General features: G+C 54.6%; 2 protein-coding genes across 4 annotated transcripts; both read right to left on the bottom strand.

Annotated features, from left to right (window-relative positions):
- Positions 1-108: 108 nt before the first annotated feature.
- On the bottom strand, positions 109-2,397 carry B4GAT1 (beta-1,4-glucuronyltransferase 1). Its single transcript, XM_082342044.1, has 2 exons — positions 1,215-2,397; positions 109-974 (listed from the first exon to the last, which is right to left on the bottom strand). Exons 1-2 carry the CDS (start codon positions 2,268-2,270, stop codon positions 783-785), a joined length of 1,248 nt encoding a protein of 415 aa, XP_082198170.1. The 5' UTR covers positions 2,271-2,397; the 3' UTR covers positions 109-782.
- A 6,767-nt stretch (positions 2,398-9,164) lies between these two features.
- SLC29A2 (solute carrier family 29 member 2) lies at positions 9,165-16,875 on the bottom strand. Of its 3 annotated transcripts, none has more exons than XM_082342036.1 (12): positions 16,368-16,875; positions 16,056-16,137; positions 14,462-14,622; positions 14,089-14,228; positions 13,557-13,691; positions 12,804-12,901; positions 12,498-12,582; positions 11,793-11,929; positions 11,426-11,531; positions 11,242-11,327; positions 10,171-10,370; positions 9,165-9,396 (listed from the first exon to the last, which is right to left on the bottom strand). In XM_082342036.1, the coding sequence occupies exons 1-12, from the start codon at positions 16,415-16,417 to the stop codon at positions 9,294-9,296; spliced, it is 1,383 nt and encodes a 460-aa protein (XP_082198162.1). In that variant the 5' UTR covers positions 16,418-16,875; the 3' UTR covers positions 9,165-9,293. The 3 variants fall into 3 exon arrangements, with proteins under 3 accessions (XP_082198162.1, XP_082198161.1, XP_082198163.1); XM_082342035.1 differs by having other exon boundaries at positions 9,260-9,496; positions 16,368-16,874; XM_082342037.1 differs by having other exon boundaries at positions 9,260-9,496; positions 16,389-16,873.
- Position 16,876: the final 1 nt, after the last annotated feature.

Genomic DNA, 16,876 nt, shown 5'->3' with positions numbered 1-16,876 from the left:
TCTGCAGCCCGCGAGCCTCGGTCTGCAGCCACCACCCACGGCTTGAAAGGGGAGAACCCGCGACCTGCTCCCCCACCCCGCCCAGTTCAGGAGAGTAATGGAGCCAGCTTTAGGTGTGAACACTCATTTATTTACACATTGTAGTCGGTAGGCAAATTACCCAGCCCAGCCTATTCAAGGGTCCAGATCTCAGACTCCCACGCACAGAGCCTGCAGACCCATCCCTTCTCCAGGGCCCCCGAGACGGAGGCCTAAGACAACCAGGAAGTTGCCCAAAAGCTAAGAACTAAATTCAACGCCTTCAACTGGTTTCTTTCCAAAATTCCCATTTTGTTAAGTACTCAGACTTCTCAGCTCTGCCCCATTCATACTTTTTGCTCTCCTACAGCCCACCCACCCAAGAGTGTTAATAATAATAACAATAACAACAATAATAATACTGTAATAATAATAATACTTCACATTTGTACGAAGCTTACAGAATGTTTTCACATGTAGCATCTCATCTGAACCTCCCAACAGTTCTGTGAGGTAGGTATTCTCACCTCCCTTTAACAGACGGGGTAACTGAGGCTCAGAGAGAGAACGGGATTTGCTCAAGGCCACACAACTAGTTAGTGGTTAAGCTAGGACTTGATCCCAGCATCCCATACTCAAGTCCAGTGTTCGAACACCACAGCTACCACTGTAAAGTGGAGTGACATTTCTTACCCCAGTCAGGCCTGAGGGGCGGCCTAAGGAGGGAGGAGGCTGAGACTTCTCAGACTAGGGGAGGGAAGGGCTCAGCAGTGACGCGGGGAGTCAGGGTACTTGGCCTTCAACTCCTGTTTGAACTGACGGTAAAGGATCTTATTGTGCTGATTTTCGGCCTCTTTCTGGGGATGGAATTTCAGAGCTTCTTTGAAGCCCTTATGAACCAGGAAACCTTCGTTCAGCACCTCGAAATCGAATCCTGCCACGTGCAGCTCACAGGCCTGTGGGGGGAGAGACAGGTCAGCAAAGTTTGATGACATTCCTAGGGCAGAGACTGACATCCTCGCTCGCTCCAGCATTCCTATTCCTCTGGAGGCATCCTGGATCTTCCAACCATCCAACCACCTCCTGAACTATGATCCCTCCTGCTCATTGCCTCCTTTCCATCCAGAGCCACTCATAGCTCCCTGACCCCACCATCCATCCTGCCCCATTTCCCCTGCCCTCTCCCTTATGAGCACCTGGCTGATACGATTGAAGCCATACTGCCGAAAGCGCTCGTCGAAGTTGGGCACCTTGCCGCCGGCCACGTAGAATGGCTCCCAGGGGTCTTGCCAGGGCACCACGTAGGCAGGCCTCAGCAAGGTCTCTTCTGGCAGGTTGACCCAGCGGGAGTAGTTGGTGGGCGCCTGGCAGGGGGTGCACAGCCCATAGTAGAAGGGGCGCACCTCGCCCACCTGGTAGAGCTGCAGCAGCTCATTTTTGTTCGTGGGCATGCGGCGGGCTCGACGGATCTCGAAGGCAGGCACCACCAGCGCTGTGCCCGCCCACTGCTTGCTCTGATCCAGCATTTCTCGAAGGCCTCTCCACAGCCCCTCACTGGGCACCATGTCCACGTCGATTACCAGGGCATAGTTGGCCCCCTCACGAGCCAGATTCCTCAGCAGGTTATTGGGGTAGGAGACATTGGTGCCCAGCGCGTAATTGATCCCGGGCTGGGCCACCCTGGCTAGCTTGTCAAAGACCTCCTGGCAGGACCGCAACAGGGCAAACTCCCCTGGCTCCCGGGGGTCGGGCACGGCGGCCTCATAGCGTGAGGGGCACACAAGGTGCATGGCAACCCTGGCACGCATATCGGGGCAGTGGCTGCTCAGCGCGTAGGTCAGCACCGTGGCCAGCTGCGCCTCCTCCTTGGTGGCGGCGAACACCGACACGGATAGCGGGCCCTCCCAGCGCTCCAACAGGCCCGATAGGTGCAGCAGGTTGTCCACACTGGCGTGAGTGGCCAGGATCACATCGTTGGGGTCCATGGTGGTCTTCAGTAGGCCCCTGTAGACGCGATAGTCGCCGCTAGCGTCCAGGACGCCTCCGGAGGCCAGCGCGGTGCGGAGCTGCGCCTTGACTTGGTCCACCGACCGCGGGGACGGGGGAAAGAATTCAAAATATTGGTCTTGCTCCTCCTGCCCGTGCAGCCCGGACAGCAGCGACAGGTAGAGCAGCTGCAGCATCGCCACCAGCATTAGCGCGGCCAGCAGCAGCTGGTAGAAGGCGCACCGGATGGCGTAGGACATCTGCATGGTTCTCGGGGCTCGCGGCGCGCAGCAGGGAACACCGGGCCGCAGCCTCTGCCTGCCGCCGCAAGCCCGGATTTACCGCAGCCTGCCGAGCGCGGCCGAAGCGAGCCGAGGCGAGCCGAGCCCCTCGCGCAGCCGCGCCAGCCCGCCCGCGCCGGCCTCGGGCGCGCCAGCTCGCCCCCTGTGCTCCGGGAGGAGCTACTGCATTCTCTGCCCGCGCCGCGCGCTTTGTAAACGCTGGAAACTGTCCGCCACCGCTCTGCCGCGCCTGCTGGGTTCCCAGGGACAGGCACCCCCTCCTCCGGGTCAGTGCGCGACCTCCTGGACCAAGAGCGTCCTGAAACCCCGGCGCGCTCGCCCCCGACTTAGGGAGGGGAAATTGTGGCAGAGCTTGGCTGCAGAGTGGTGAAGGATGGCGCGGGTTTCCGCCTATGGCAGGCGGAAAGGAACACAAAAAGCCCCTTTCTGTCCGCCGTCCTCCCTCCTCTAGGTCTCATCAGGTCTGTAGTGAGGAATGCCTGCGAGGGTCCCGGGAGGCGCGGAGATGAGAGAGAAAGGAATGTGGAAAAGAACATTGTACGTGGGACGAGGTGGCCGAGTGGTTAAGGCGATGGACTGCTAATCCATTGTGCTTTGCACGCGTGGGTTCGAATCCCATCCTCGTCGGTCGTGTTTTACACTGGAGATGATTCTTAATTTTCACAACCCGATGTCTGGAGTAGCGGGTCGAAGAGAACTGAACAGGAGGTGGGACACAAGTCAGTCCGGACGGGGCCTCTCATCTGTCTTTGTTCAACGTGCATTCCTGGCCGTTTCATACTCCAGGTACCTGGACCTTATGGGAGAAGGTTGGAGGTGTGCTTTTCCTTCTCCCTAGAAAGAGGGCCCGGGGTTTGGTGGCACCTAAAAACCAGAACCGGAATTCTGGCCAATGCCAAATTGGGGGCCAATATGTTTTACGCAGGAACTAGAGAAAACCAGCCTGGAGGAACTGCTCTGTCTAAAGTACTGGAACTTGGTGGTGGCAGTGGCGGTGATGCTTGATCATTTAAATTATTAATCTATTCAGTGCACTGATTCCCCTCCCCCAGCACTTCTCCCAGGGCAGAGACGTGTGTATTCACACACCTGCCTCCCTAACACACACACACACACACACACACACACACACACTTAAGCAGAAGGCCTCGAATATCTTAACACCAGTCAGCGTACACAGAAGGTGCTTGATAAGTGTTTGTGGAATGATTGCTCCATGGACTCTTTCAAAGAGGAGAGGCTGTGGGGAAGGGCAGGTACTTTGACATGTATTGTAGCAACTGTTCGAGCGCTGTGAATCTTGGGAAGGTGCTTTAGGACAGTCAGGGGAGGACCTGGAACGTCAGGATAAGGTGTTCGCCGGCTACTCCACACGCAGTAGGGAACCAAGGTTGTTGAGTTGAAGAGTGATCAGGAGACCTATATTCTGCGGCTCCAACTTGTGGAATCTGATGCTATCTCCAGGTAGACAATGTCAGAACTGAGTTGTATTGTAGGGCACTTAGCTGGTGTCAGAGAATTGCTTGGTGTGGGGAAAAAAAAACCCACGCATCAGAATTGATGTCAAAATTGTCTGTATAGAAATAAAACTGAATTTTGTGTATTCTTGAATCCTGCAACTTTGCTGAAGTCATTTATTAGCTCTAATTGTGTGTGTCGGTGTGTATATTCTTTAGGATTTTCTGTATGTGTGTATATCATTTGTGATTATGGATAGTTTTCCTTCTTCCTTTCCAATTTGGATGCCTTTTATTTCTCTTTCTTGCCCAGTTGCTCTGGCTAGAATGTCCAGTACAAAGTTGAATAGATGAAATAGTGAAAGCAGGCATCCTTGTCTTTTTCCTGATCTTAGGGGGAAGACTTCAGTCTTTCACCATTAAGCATGAAGTTTGTTGTGGATTTTTCATAAACACTCTTTATCAGGTTGAGGAAGTTCTTATTTATTCCTTGTTTGTTGAGTGTTTTTATCTTGAGAGGATGTTGGATTTTGTCAGTGCTTTTTCTGCATCAATTGAGATGATCATGTGGGTTTTCCCCTTCATTTCATATTTGGTGTATTACAATGATTGATTTTTGTATGTTGAAACACCTTGCATTCTAGAGTAAATCCCACTTGGTCATGGTGTATAATTCTTTTAATATGTTGCTGGGTTCAGTCTGCTAGTATTTTGTTGAGGAATTTTACATCTATATTCCTAAGGGATATTAGTTTGTAGTTTTCTTTTCTTGTGATGTCTTTATCTAGCTTTGGCATCAGGGTAACGCTGGTCACATAGAATGACTTAGGAAGTGTTCCCTCCTCTTGTATTTTTTTGAAGAGTTTGAGGACTGGTGTTAATCCTTTAAATGACTGGTAGAATTTGCCTGGGAAGTCATCTGGTCCTGGAGTTTCCTGGGAGGTTTTTGATTACTGATTCAATCTCATTCCTTGTTATAGATATGTCCAGATTTTCTATTTCTTCTTGAGTTACTTTTGGTAGTTTGTGTGTTTCTAGGAATTTGTCCATTTCATCTAGGTATCTCATTTGTTGGCATACAGTTATTCATAGTGTTCTCTCATAATGCTTTTTATTTCTGTATAATCAATAGTAATGACCCCCTTTCATTTCTGATTTTAGTAATTTTCAGGTCTTCACTTTTTTTCTTAGTCTACTCAAAGGTGTGTCAATTTTATTGACCGTTTCAAAGAACCAACTTTTGGTTTCATTGATTTTCTGTGTTGTTTTTCTATCTTCCATTTTGTTTATCTCCACTGTAATCTTTTTTTTTTTTTTTTGGCCACATTGGGTCTTCGTTGCTGCGCACGGGCTTTCTCTAGCTGCGGTGAGCGGAGGCTATTCTTTGCTGCGGTGCACGGGCTTCTCATTGTGGTGGCTTCTCTTGTTGCGGAGCGCAGGCTCTAGACACACGGGTTCAGTAGTTGTGGCTCGCGGGCTTAGTTGCTCCGTGGCATGCCCACTCTAATCTTTATCATCTCCTTCCTTCCGCTAGTTTTGGGTTTAATTTGCTTGAGATCCTTCCTACTTTTTAATGAGGCATTTACAGCTGCAGGTTTCCTCTCAGCACTGCTCTTGCTGCATCCCATAAAGTTTAGTATGTTATCTTCATTTCCATTTGTCTCAAAGCATTTTCTAATTTCTCTTTTGATTTCTTTTTTAACCCATTAGTTGTTTAGGGGCATGTTGTTTAATTTCCACATATTTGTGAGGTTTCCAGTTTTTCTATTATTGGTTCCTAGTTTCCTTCCACTGTGATTGGAAAAGATACTTTGTGTGATTTTACTCTTTTAAAAATTATTGCAGGGACTTTCCTGGTAGTCCAGTGGGTAAGACTCCACGCTCCCAATGCAGGGGGCCCGGATTGAATCCCTGGTCGAGGAACTAGGTCCCACATGCATGCCACAACTAAGGAGTCTGCATGCCGCAACTAAAGATCCTGCATGCTGCAACTTAGACCTGGCGCAGCCTAAATAAATATTTTTAAAAAATTATTGCAACTTTGTTTTGTGACCTAATATGTGCTCTTCCCTGGAGAATGTTCTGTGTGCACTTGGGAAGAAGGTATATTCTGCTGTTTTTAGGTAGAGTGTTGTGTGTATGTCTGTTTGGCCTGTTTGGTTTGTAGTGTGTTCAAGTCCTGTTTCCTTGTTGATCTTCTGTCTAGTTGTTCTATCGTTTATTGAAAGTGGGATCCTGAAGTCTCTATCATTGTAGAAATGTCTGTTTCTCCTTCAATTTTGTCAATTTTTGCTTCATAGTTTTTAGGACTTTGTTGTTAGGTGTGTATATGTTTATAATTATTATATCTTCTTGATGGACTTACGCTTCTACGAATATATAATATCCCTCTTTGTCTCTTCAATGATTTTTGAATTAAAGCCTATTTTTTCTGATATTAGTATATCCACCCAAACTGTCTTTTTTGGTTACCGTTTTACATAGAATATCTTTTTCCATTCTTTAACTTTCAACCTATTTGTGGTTTTGGCTCTAAAGTGAGTTTCTGGTAGATAGCAAGCATATAGTTGAATCATTTTCAAATCCATTCTGACAGTCTCTGACTTTTAATTGGAGAGCTGAATCAATTTACAGACCAGGAGGTGTCCTCCTCATAAAAAGGTGAGCAACTGGAGGATAAGGGCTGGCCTTGCAAAGTTTGTGTCTCTCCACCAAGCCTATCTCAGTGCCCTCCACATAGAGCCCCCTCCAGCTGTTTGCTCACGGACACTGGCTGCTTCTGAGGGAACCTGGGCCTGTTGGCAGAGCTGTGTCAGGCTGGGGATGTGGCGGTGGCCGGGTGGGCTGGGCATCAGGAGAGGGACGAGCAAGTGTAGCCCATCAGCCCAAGTATTTTGCTAACATCAAAACCAGCTGCATCCTGACCTGATGGGAAAGTTGGGCTAGGTATACGGGGAAGGAGGACAGGGAGAAGGAATTCCACGTTGTGACATCCTAAGGACATCTTTCTGGGCCCATCCTCCACTGCTCAGCCCAACCCGGCTGAACGTGGACCAGCGCCACTGGGTTCCCCGGGATGGCTGGGTCTGGCAGGTCTAGGGAGCTTCTGGGTACAACAGACAACAGTCTCTTAAGGTAGAGAAGGAGAAGGGGACCTAGGAAGTACTGGGGTCCTGCTCCCAGCAGTCCCAGCCAAAGGGTACAGCTAGGCCTAGTGGTCTGCACAAAATAATCCCAGGATTACAACTACCATTTAGTAAATGTCAGTCTGTACTCCCGTGCTTTCTCCAGGACTGCAGTCTCCAGGAATCCCAGTTCCCACTGCTGGGAGAGGGCCTGGCTTCGAACCCAGGACTGTGGGTCAGGGCACAGGCACTTAACCACCAAGTTAAACGGCCCCTGTAGAGGCCGCAGCCTTCTCTTCTGTGGGCCTTCTCCTCTCTCCAATCCCCTGGTTAGGCCTCAGCCTTAAGGCCCTTCAGCGTTTGTCCCCAGCCCACTGCCCCAGCCTCATCCTCTCCCGTGCCCTTCCTCACACCCTAGGAGGTTCCGCTCCCCCCGTGACCTGCTGCCAGAAGTCCCCACTGTTCCCTGAATATTCCGTGTCCATGCCTTCCACATTTTCTGGTACCTCTGCCTGGGACGCCCCTCCCCACCTCAGCCCAGCCAGCTCGTGTTCATCCCTCAAGGCCCAGCTCAGGGGACACCTCCTCAGGGATGCTTGCCCCAACTTCCCAGTGAGATCACTGGCCCCCTCTTCTAGAGTTTCATATTACACATTCTGCAGGGTCCTCACAAGCCCCATCACAAGTTACATTCTATTTCCCATGGCCTTGGGAGGAGGGTCACAACTCCTTTGTTTCAGGGTTGCCAGACCAGCCAGAACCTGGCACAGTGAAAAAGGGTCAAAGGAGTGTGGCTTTATTTCAGCTCCCAAGGTCATAGCTTGCCTCACTTTCCTCTTTGGTAGCAAAGCAGCCTCTGGCTTCTGAGCAGGGGGCCTACGCTGGCTCAGCGCCTGGCATATAATAGCTGCTGAGGGAATGGTCACAGAAGGCAGGAGGGCAAGTGGGCAGAAAGGCCGCTGCCTGTAATCTCAAAACCCCCTGCTTTTCTCTGTGCTGGGCAGGGTAGCACAGGTGTGTGGCCAAGCAGGCCTTTCCTGCGTCCCTCTGGAGAATTGGCTGACTGCCTCTCTGAGTCTCCATTTCTGAGAAGGGGGAGCCTGGGGAAGCAGAGGACACCGGTGGGGGAGAGAGCGATAGTCATCCATGCGGCCAGGCGCTCTGCCCGGGAGCACAGGGCTCCTTGCAGGCCAGCACCCCTGGTAGATAATGGGCCATGATGTGGTCAAGGGGGCCTGGGCCATGATGTGGTCAAGGGGGCCTGGGCCATGAATGATGTGGTCAAGGGGGCCTGGGCCATGATGTGGTCAAGGGGGCCTGGGCCATGATGTGGTCAAGAGGGCCCAGCGCAGGGATGCCCACAAGTCCCTGCCCCTCTCAGGGCCTTGGTCATCCCATCTGTCAAATGGGTACAATCATCCCCACCCCACCCAGCTCATCGAAGCCAACAGAGCTGAAAGCGCTTTGGAAAGTGAATTCATTGTACAAATGGAGAAGGTTATTATTAGACCCAGGAGCAGGGTCAGAGGGAAAAATCAAGCAAAAAGGTGGAGTAAGTGCTTAGGGCTCTCGCCTTGAGCCCCTCAAGGAAAAGGGAAGCAGGCAGTGGGCAGGAAGAACAGCACCTACAGGGAGGTGGGGGCTGGGTCCTGGCTCTGCCAAGAACTGGTCACTTCCCCCTGGGACTCGGTTTCCTCACCTGTACAGAGGGGAGCACAATCCCTGCTGGCCTCCCTCCAAGGGCCTCAGTGTGGCTTCAGTGAGAGAGCAGGTGCAAAAGAGCTTTGCAAACTGTAAAGTGCAGTGCACACATGCAGGCTAACTGCAGTTCTGGGACCCAGGCCCAGGTGGGCTCTGGGGAGTGGACACAGTAAATGCTGGCGACGAAAACACTGTTTGAGGCCCAGAGGGTCCTTCGAGCACCCTCAGATCCTGAACTCCTTCTCCCTGTCCCTTCCACTTCCCTGGAATCCTCTGTTCTGGAGTCCAGGAGACTTGACCATGGGGTCGCTGAGGCCGGGAGAGAAGAGGAGCTCCTGCCCAGGGCTGGCCCCCGCTCCCACTCTGAATCTGAAGCTGCGGCCACACCAGCCACACAGTTGGCAAGGTCCCACCTGTGGCCTCTGAGCCCCGGCACTTGGCCAGTGAGTTTCTCATGATTAACCAATGCACTCCTGATGGCGAGGAAGGGCCATTGTCCTCGGCCCTCTTTTTCATGATCATCACCCTTTCAGTGAGGTCTGTGTGCATCTAGATAGTCTGTCTCTGTGCGTCAGCTCCACTCCTGGGGAGGGTTAGAATGGCAGGTGGTGAATTCTTCCTTGCAGCACTCCAGGTGGTCACCAGCCCAGGAAGGAGAACAGCACCTGCCTCTTCCTGGCACCCCCAGACCGCGGGGCCCCAGCTCAGCAGAGGCTTGAGCCCGGCCCACCATTCCCCCTGTGCTGGGTCTCAGCTCCGAAGAGAAGATGCTGGGAGAGCCCTGGACGGAGCACTTCAGAGCAGCGCCTTGAAGAGGAAAGAGAGGGAGGCTCCACAGGACAGCCCCAGAGCCAGGAAGAAGGTCATGAGGGTGCCGGCCACCTCCCTCTCGTGTGGCAGCACCTGCCTAGAACACACAGGAGTAGGAGCTCTTAGAAAATGTCAGGCCCAACCTGGACCCAGCCCTGTGCCCTCCGCCCTCCTAACAACAGGACGCCTGAGTTCTAGTCTGGGCTGACCCAACCTCTGGTCACTGTAATTAGGCCCTTCTCTCTGGACTCCAGTTTCCTGATCTGTAAAATGGGGCCACTGGACACAGACATCTCTCACGCCCCTGGCGTCTAGATGTAACTGCCTTCCTTCCTGGCAAAATGTCCCCTACCTGGTCCTCCCGGTCACCTCTGCTCTCCCTGGATTCTCAACTCCATTTTCCCTAGAGTAAATAGCCCAGGAACTCTGCTTGTGATCAAAACCTTAGCTCCCTTGCAACTGAGAATTTGCGGGAGTAGCTGGGCCCTAAGGAATGACAGTCCAACCCATTTATTTCACAGATGGGGAAACTGAGGACCAGAGAGGAGGCCCCAAAATCAGTGCCTGGGCTGCTTTACTGGGCAGGAACCTCCCCAGCCAAGTCCTCCTCTCCCCAGCTCCTGGCCTGGGGCCGGCTCAGCAGTTCAAGCCTGACCTGACAGGTGGCACCAGTGAGGCCTGGAGACAGCTAGGGCTGGGCTGGCTCCCCTCAAAGAGCTAGCCCACCTCCCTGCTCCCAGGCCCTCCCCCCCACCTTCCCATCCCCCAGACCTGGGCGCCAGGCACATGGTGAGGGACACCAGGTAACCATTTGAAACAGCAAAAAGCAGCATGAAAGTGATGAAGTAGGCGTCCTGTGGGAAGAGGATGGGCAGCCGGGACCTCTCGGGCACGTGGCACAGCATGAAGAGTGGCACAAACAGGACGCGCAGGCAGACCAGCAGGGGCAGCAGCCGGCTGTCTTCGTCTGGCTGCGGCAGAAGGTTGGGGTGAGGGTGGTCCCTGGGAGCAGGGTCTCTGCTCCAGGGACACCCCAGATAGACTCAACTATCACTTCCCCTGACCTACTCCATGTGTGCCAGTGAGGACCCAGCATTTGGGCCTCTGGAGAGAGAGCAGCTGGGCCAAGGCCACCCAGCAATCAAGGACCAGCCTGGGACTAGACTTTGCCTCTCCTGAGCTCCAGTTCATGCTCTCTCCATGGCAGAACTAGACAAACATCTTCGGTTTTCAACGTTGGTGGCTCTGAGCACCCCTGGGGGTTCCGAAGACCCCTTTGGGGAAGATGGGTTTGGAAGCTGGGGATCCAGGCCCCATCCTGGCTTGGATGCACAGCTTGTGGGATCTTAGTTCTCCGACCAGGGATTGAACCTGGGCCCTTGGCAGTGAGAGCTCGGAGTCCTAACCACTGGACCGCTGGGGAATTCCCAGAGCAACTACTCTTTGATCTACTTTGTTTGTTGTGTGTCCTTGGAAGATTTCATTTAAAGAAGCAGCATCTTGGCTAAAAGCAATCTAAATACTAGGAATCTTGTCTGACCTCCCACGTGGTGCAGGAAGCTCCACATAACAGTCTCTAAGCACCGGGGTCTGGGGCCTAGGCTGGATGCTGGAGACACAGGTCAATTGGACAAGGCTTCTGCTTTCAAAGAGTTCATAGTCTAAGCCCTGGCTTGCATATCTCCAGGGGCCAGGTGCTCACTGCTCAACCAGCCAGCTGTTCCATTACCAGACCCAGACCAGTGGGACTGTTGGGACATCACCTTTCTGTGCTCTTTCACACCCTCTGATCCCCGACTGCTGCCCCAAACCGTCAGATCACCCCAGCCTAGGTGTGCTCACCCACAGGAAGTAAGAGGTCAGGCTCCGTCCCAGACAGTCCATGACGTTGAAGAGAAGGAAGCAGCAGATGGGGTTGAAGAACTGACCTGGGAGGGAGAGAGGGCTTATCCTGGTCCCGGCTGCCCTCTTCCCTCTCTGCCCTTCATTCCCACTGCCCTGTCCTCTTCCACTTCCCAGCACTCACTCCACTTCCCGGGGCTGGTGGAGCTGGTCACCATGGCCGTGATGGCTGGGAAGACAGACAGGGTGACTGTGAAGACCAACACGAGGCACAGCGCCGTCAGCCAGATCTGGGAGTCGGAGGCAAGGGTGTGAGCAGGCGGGCAGACCCAGAGCCCAACGCGCAGCCAAACCCTCCTGCTCAAGCCCTGGCCCAGGAACAGGACACTGGGGCCTGGCCCAGCGTGTCTCTGACCCACCATGACTCTGTCACCTTGGGTGGACCAGGTGAGTACTAAGGCCCCAGTCCATTCTAAGAGTCTCTGGGGAAGGCTGGAGAGAGCAGCCCTCTTCCCCAGGGATGGTGGTTGGGGGCTCTATCCAAGCCAAACCTTCTGGAAGACAATGAAAACTGAAGGTTTTCCTGGCTTCTGGGGTTCCTCTGGCTCCATCTCTGTCTCCTTCTCAGGGTCAAGATCCAGAGTCAGGGCTGCCTTTTGGGGGCTGTTGGGAATCCCATTCTTCTCATCTGGGGCAAGAGGGGAGGGCAGGGTCATGCCTGTGACCCACGCTTGTTACAACCAGGCCTGAGGGAAGGAGATTCCAAGCAATTAAAACAAGTGACCCTCCACCAGCCCAGGGTGCAGGCAAAGAGAATTAACAATGGAAATATGCCGAGCTACTATTTATTAAGCCCATACTTGTGCATGGCAGAGTTAAGCACCTTAAATGGATTATTTCACTGCCATTGCTTTACAAATAAAGAAACTGATGCTCAGAGGGGTTACGTGACTTGACTAAGGTCACACAGCTTGGGTGTTATGAAGCTAGAATTCAAACTCAGACACACTTGGATCTAGAACTTGTATGCCTGAAGCTTTACTGCCTCCCCATTTTATAGAGGAGGAAACTGAGGCCCAGAGGGCAAAGGGATGACTTTAATCCCATTGACTTCCCTTCAAGATCTTCTGCCTCTGATTACATGAGGCTACTAGGGATGAGGGTTCTGGTTGGGGACAGAGGGGAAATGCTTCCCTGTGGTGGTGGCTCTAGCCTCCTCTGGGTCCTCCACCTCCCTGGCAGGGTCCCAGGCTCACCAGACTTGAGGAGCTCAGCTTTGGTCTCCAGCTCTTGACCTTGTGCCTTTGATGGTTTCTTGGCCAGGTAGTAGCGGGCAAACTTCTGCAGAAGGAAAGCGTTGTCCCTGCCTGGCTTGGCTGAAGTGCCGGGATCCCTCCCCACCCTGTTGACTTAGAGGCTGGGATCCCCCAGTGGCTGACTCCTTTGGGGATCAGGGCTGGGCCCAGGTCCCCTCTGCCTCCTTTGGCCTCTCTCAGGGCCTCAGACTCAGGGCTGTATCTGTGATGCTCTGAAGTGGGCCTTGAGCCCAATACCAGGCTCACCAGGTGGGGCAGGCTCAGGTAACACACGATGGACATGAGGATGCCCACGCAGGGCGTGATGAAGTACCCCAGGGCGGAGGTCTGGGCATCCACGCCACCTGTGCGGAAACTTCAGCTGCAGAAGGGAGGTGGCTGGTCCACCAGCTCCCGCAGGGCTAACAACTCTTTTCCTACTTCGCATTATGCATGTCTCAGATTCACCTCCCGGCATCTTCCATTCCTCCCACTAACAAACTCAGGACCCTTGTGCCGGGGGCCCCAGCCCAGCCCTTCACGTCTCTCACTCTTCCCCATGTGTCATTTTTGTTGAGCACCTACTATGTGCTCATTACTGCGTGCTCATTACTGCATGCTCCTTACGATCTGAGGATGGAGCTATAATAATCATTCAGGTGGGGAACCTGACACAGGTAAGTGCCAGCCAATGCTCCCAGCTAGGGAGCAGTGGAACCGGGATACAAACCCAAGTCCATCTGAATCCCAAACCTGTCCCCCTTTCCCTCAACCTCAGCCTACTGCCACATGCCAGTGCTGGCCTCAGGAATCCTGCCCCTGGCCCCAAGTTAACCCAGTCCTCACCTAGTCATTCTCTCATTGTATAACTCAAGAGCCCCAAACCCAATCCCCAGCCCCCCATCACCCCATCACCTCCATCTCCACCAAAGCCCAAGGCATCCTGCTCTTGGCACACTCTCTCTGCTCCCCAGAATCCCAGAGGCCACCCCTGCCCTCCAGCCACCCAAGTCTACTCACTGGCCATGGACATGAGCATGGCAAGAGCAGCGAAGATCCCAGCCAGGCCCTGGCCGCTGAGGAAGAGGGTGCTGTACGTGGAAGGCATGGTGCCCAGTTGCCCGAAGAGGCTGCCCTGCAGAACTGCACAGAAGGCTGTGGAGGGACAGGATTGGGGGCCGCTGCTCAACTAGGCAGGCCTTGGGGGCTCCCTGGAGGAGGTGTTGGCAGGGTGCATAGGGGACTCTGGACTAGGTTGGGTAGGCATGAGACTCTGGACATTCCGATGTAACACCCCACATTCATCCCCCCTCCGAGGTGCAGCCCTAGGTGTGAGGGGCTAGGGGCCAGGAGACCTGCTCTTAGGTCACTGTGGGGCCTTGGACGAGTGACTTTTCTTCCCCCCTGGGCCTCAGTTTCTCATCAGGGATATGGGTGATGCTACTGCTGTCTTCCCTTCTTGGATACCTTGGGCCCCTTCAGTAAAAAGAAGAGGCTGGGCTGAAGCCCTGGGGGGCTGGGTGGGGAGGTGGGGAAGGGCAGCGGTGCTCACAGTTGATGAACCAGACAGAGGCCATGGTGATGGAGAAGAAGGGCCCGGGGCTCATGTCCACCTTGACCAACACCGCCGTCAGGGTGAAGAGCAGCAGGATGGCCAGCAGGCTGCCCAGAATCCGCACCGTCTCAGGGACGCTGCTCATAACGGGGGAGGGCGGAGTGGGCATCGCTGGGCCCAGGCCAGGGGAGGGGAGGGGGCAAGAGTTTCATCCCAGGGCTGGACAGTGGGGGCTGTGGGAGAGATGCAGGGGGAGGGGAGGAAGGATGGGAGGTCTTCCCTGGGCCCAGAAGGAGCTGCCTCAGCAAAGGCGGGGAAGGGACAACAGAGGGATGGCCTGGGATTGAGCCCAAGGGGCAGGGCTTCTCACCACTGGTACAGGAAGGAGTTGAGGAGTGTGAAGAACAGCAGAGGCAGCTGGGACAGCAGTGTCACCCAGTTGTTGAAGTTGAAGGTATCTGCAGGACTCGTGTGGTTGGTGCCCAGGGTCTCGGTGGTGCCATTGGCCCCTGCCAGACGCCCCTGGAAGTACTGCCAGGATGCCAGGGGAGTGGGGTACAGGGTCACCCTACAACCTACCCTCAGGAACCCCCCAGCCTTCTCTCTCTACCTCCTCCCATGCTTGGGATTGCTCCGTTAACTTCTGCGGGACTGACTCTCTGTCCTTGCACCGTCCCCAGCACCTGGCACACAGTTGGAGCTCGATGAACGTGCATTGAATTGAACGGCTGAAGTCTGGGACCGAGCCCAAGCCCTAAGAACCCCCAACTTGGGCCTTGCTCCATCTTTGGATCACCCCTCCTCTCCTGTGCCCTGGCTCCAGGCCCCACCCCCACTCCTGCAGCAGCTTCTAGGTTCCCAAGTATTTCTGGAGCTCCTACTGTAAGCCAGGCTCTGGCCCAGGTGCTGACCAACTGCTTTCTCTCTGGAACACACATCCTGCCACGACTCTGCTTAACTCCCCCGCTCCCCGTCCATGGCTCCCTGTTGCCTGCAAGGCAAAGCCCCAAGGTTTTGGAACAGCATTTGGGGCCCTTCAGAACCAGACCCTGGTCTCCCTTTTGTGCCCCATTTCCTGTTCCATCCTGCTAAGCTCCAGGCACCCCAAGCTCTGGCCCTTTCTCTGAATAAGCTAGTACTCTCCTGCCTCTCGGTGTCTTTGCAAGGCTGCTGTCTCCGCCTAGGGTGCCCTCTCCCCTCCTACCACTCCCCTCCCCCAACACAAATGCTTTACCCAAGTTACAAATCACCTCTTCCGTTAAGCAGAAGGAATTGCTCCCTCCCCTGGGGACCCACAGGACTCTGCTCCAAGCCTGGGATGGCACGTGTCATGTTACATTATTTATATTTCTTATGCACCCATCTTGCTCTCAAGACCATGGGCTGATTCATCTTTGGGTCTCCAGGGCCCAGCACAGAGCCAGGCACTAAAGAGGCATCTGGAAAGTTGTTGCATTTAATATATAAGAATAACCCAGTCCCAAAGAGAACACAAGCCCCACATTCCTGCCTTCCCTTGAAAGAACGTAAGCTCCATGAGGATGAAACCTTCCTCTGCTATGTTTCCTTCTATACCCCCAGTGCCAGGAACTCTAGGTGTACATTAACTATTTGTTGGATGAATGAATGTAATTCATGCTACTTCAAAGAAAATCAAAGGCTTGGATAACCCACTTTTTGAGTGACTAGCCAGGAATAATGACAAACAGGGGAAGTAGGTGGGTAGCTCCTTTCTGGTTCCACAGGATCCCCTGACCTGGTGGCCTTGCCCCTCTAGGATCTGGGCATCCCTCAAAGCTTGGTCGTCCTAGCCATGAGAGAGGCACCTCCCCTCTCTGAGCGATCCTGCCTCAGCCGACAAACGGACATAATGAGGAGTCAAAGGCGGCGTGGTGGGGAAAGGCAGCTGGAGGGACGGACGGTGGTTGTGACCGTGGGGCTGTCACTCCAGCCACGAGTCTCACCGGGATGGCTGTGATGAAGAAGTTCCAGGGAAGGAGGGTGCCCAGCCCCAGGATGAAGAAGCTGATCCCGACCAGGTGGTAGCTGTGAGGATCATTCAGAAGGTCACCCGGAGGACGTCCCGCTTCGGCGGCCCCTCCCACCTCCCAGGGCAGCTCCTCCAGAGAGCGGACTACAGCCCCCATCACCCAGGCTCAGGCACCCGAGGGAGGCGGCTGACGGGAATTGTAGTTCCAGCTGGTCTGCTTTGAGCTTTGGAGAGCCCGAAGGGAGCGTGTCTGAGCTGCCCACGGCCACCGGATCCCCATACGCACCCCATCCGGTCCCCGACTCGCCTGTCCTGCGGGGCGTCTCCTCGCGCCATGGCCGCCCAGCGGGATGCGCCCGGGTGGGAGAGAGATGGGGAAGCCGCACCTGCACCTGCTCCGGGGCCCGTGGGCCGAGCCGGGGACCCGGGAAGCTGGGTCTTGCAGGTGGTGGACAGGGGAAGGGGGGGTCGGGTCTCCCCGAGGGGAGGCTGGAGCCGGGCAGGGAGCCTCGAGCCGATTTCGCCTGGTCTCAGGCTCCGCAGGCTCCGACCTCGGCTCCGCCCCCGGGGCGGAGACAGAGGGTCGCACCACCCCTCCCGGCCTCAGGACTGGGGACTCCAGACTCCCGCGTCTGATCCCGGCCCGACCTCGCCGTCCCCGGACCCCACGGCACCTCGCGCCGCCCGAGAGGCGGTGACTCGGGAAGATTCCCCCGCCGCCTCCCCTCTCCGCGGGCGCCTGGCCCGGACCAGTGCGGGCAGGGTGGGGGGAGGTAGTGGGGAAGGTGCCCCCCA

Source organism: Balaenoptera borealis (genome assembly GCF_965194805.1).
Source record: "Balaenoptera borealis genome assembly, chromosome: 11".
Taxonomy (NCBI): Eukaryota; Metazoa; Chordata; class Mammalia; order Artiodactyla; family Balaenopteridae; genus Balaenoptera; species Balaenoptera borealis.
The sequence above is the reverse complement of the archived record's forward strand: the minus strand, read 5'-3'. Positions and strand labels throughout refer to the sequence as shown.

Coding starts and splice junctions, on each gene's coding strand:
- B4GAT1 (XM_082342044.1), bottom strand. CDS start 2,270: ATGCAGATGTCCTACGCCATCCGGTGCGCCTTCTACCAGCTGCTGCTG. Junction 975..1,214: donor GCTTCAATCGTATCAGCCAG/GTGCTCATAAGG, acceptor CTCCCCCCACAG/GCCTGTGAGCTGCACGTGGC.
- SLC29A2 (XM_082342035.1), bottom strand. CDS start 16,417: ATGGCGCGAGGAGACGCCCCGCAGGACAGGCGAGTCGGGGACCGGATG. Junction 12,583..12,803: donor ACCTGAGCCTGCCCCACCTG/GTGAGCCTGGTA, acceptor TTCCTTCTGCAG/AAGTTTGCCCGCTACTACCT. Junction 10,371..11,241: donor TGACCTCTTACTTCCTGTGG/GTGAGCACACCT, acceptor CTTCTGCCGCAG/CCAGACGAAGACAGCCGGCT.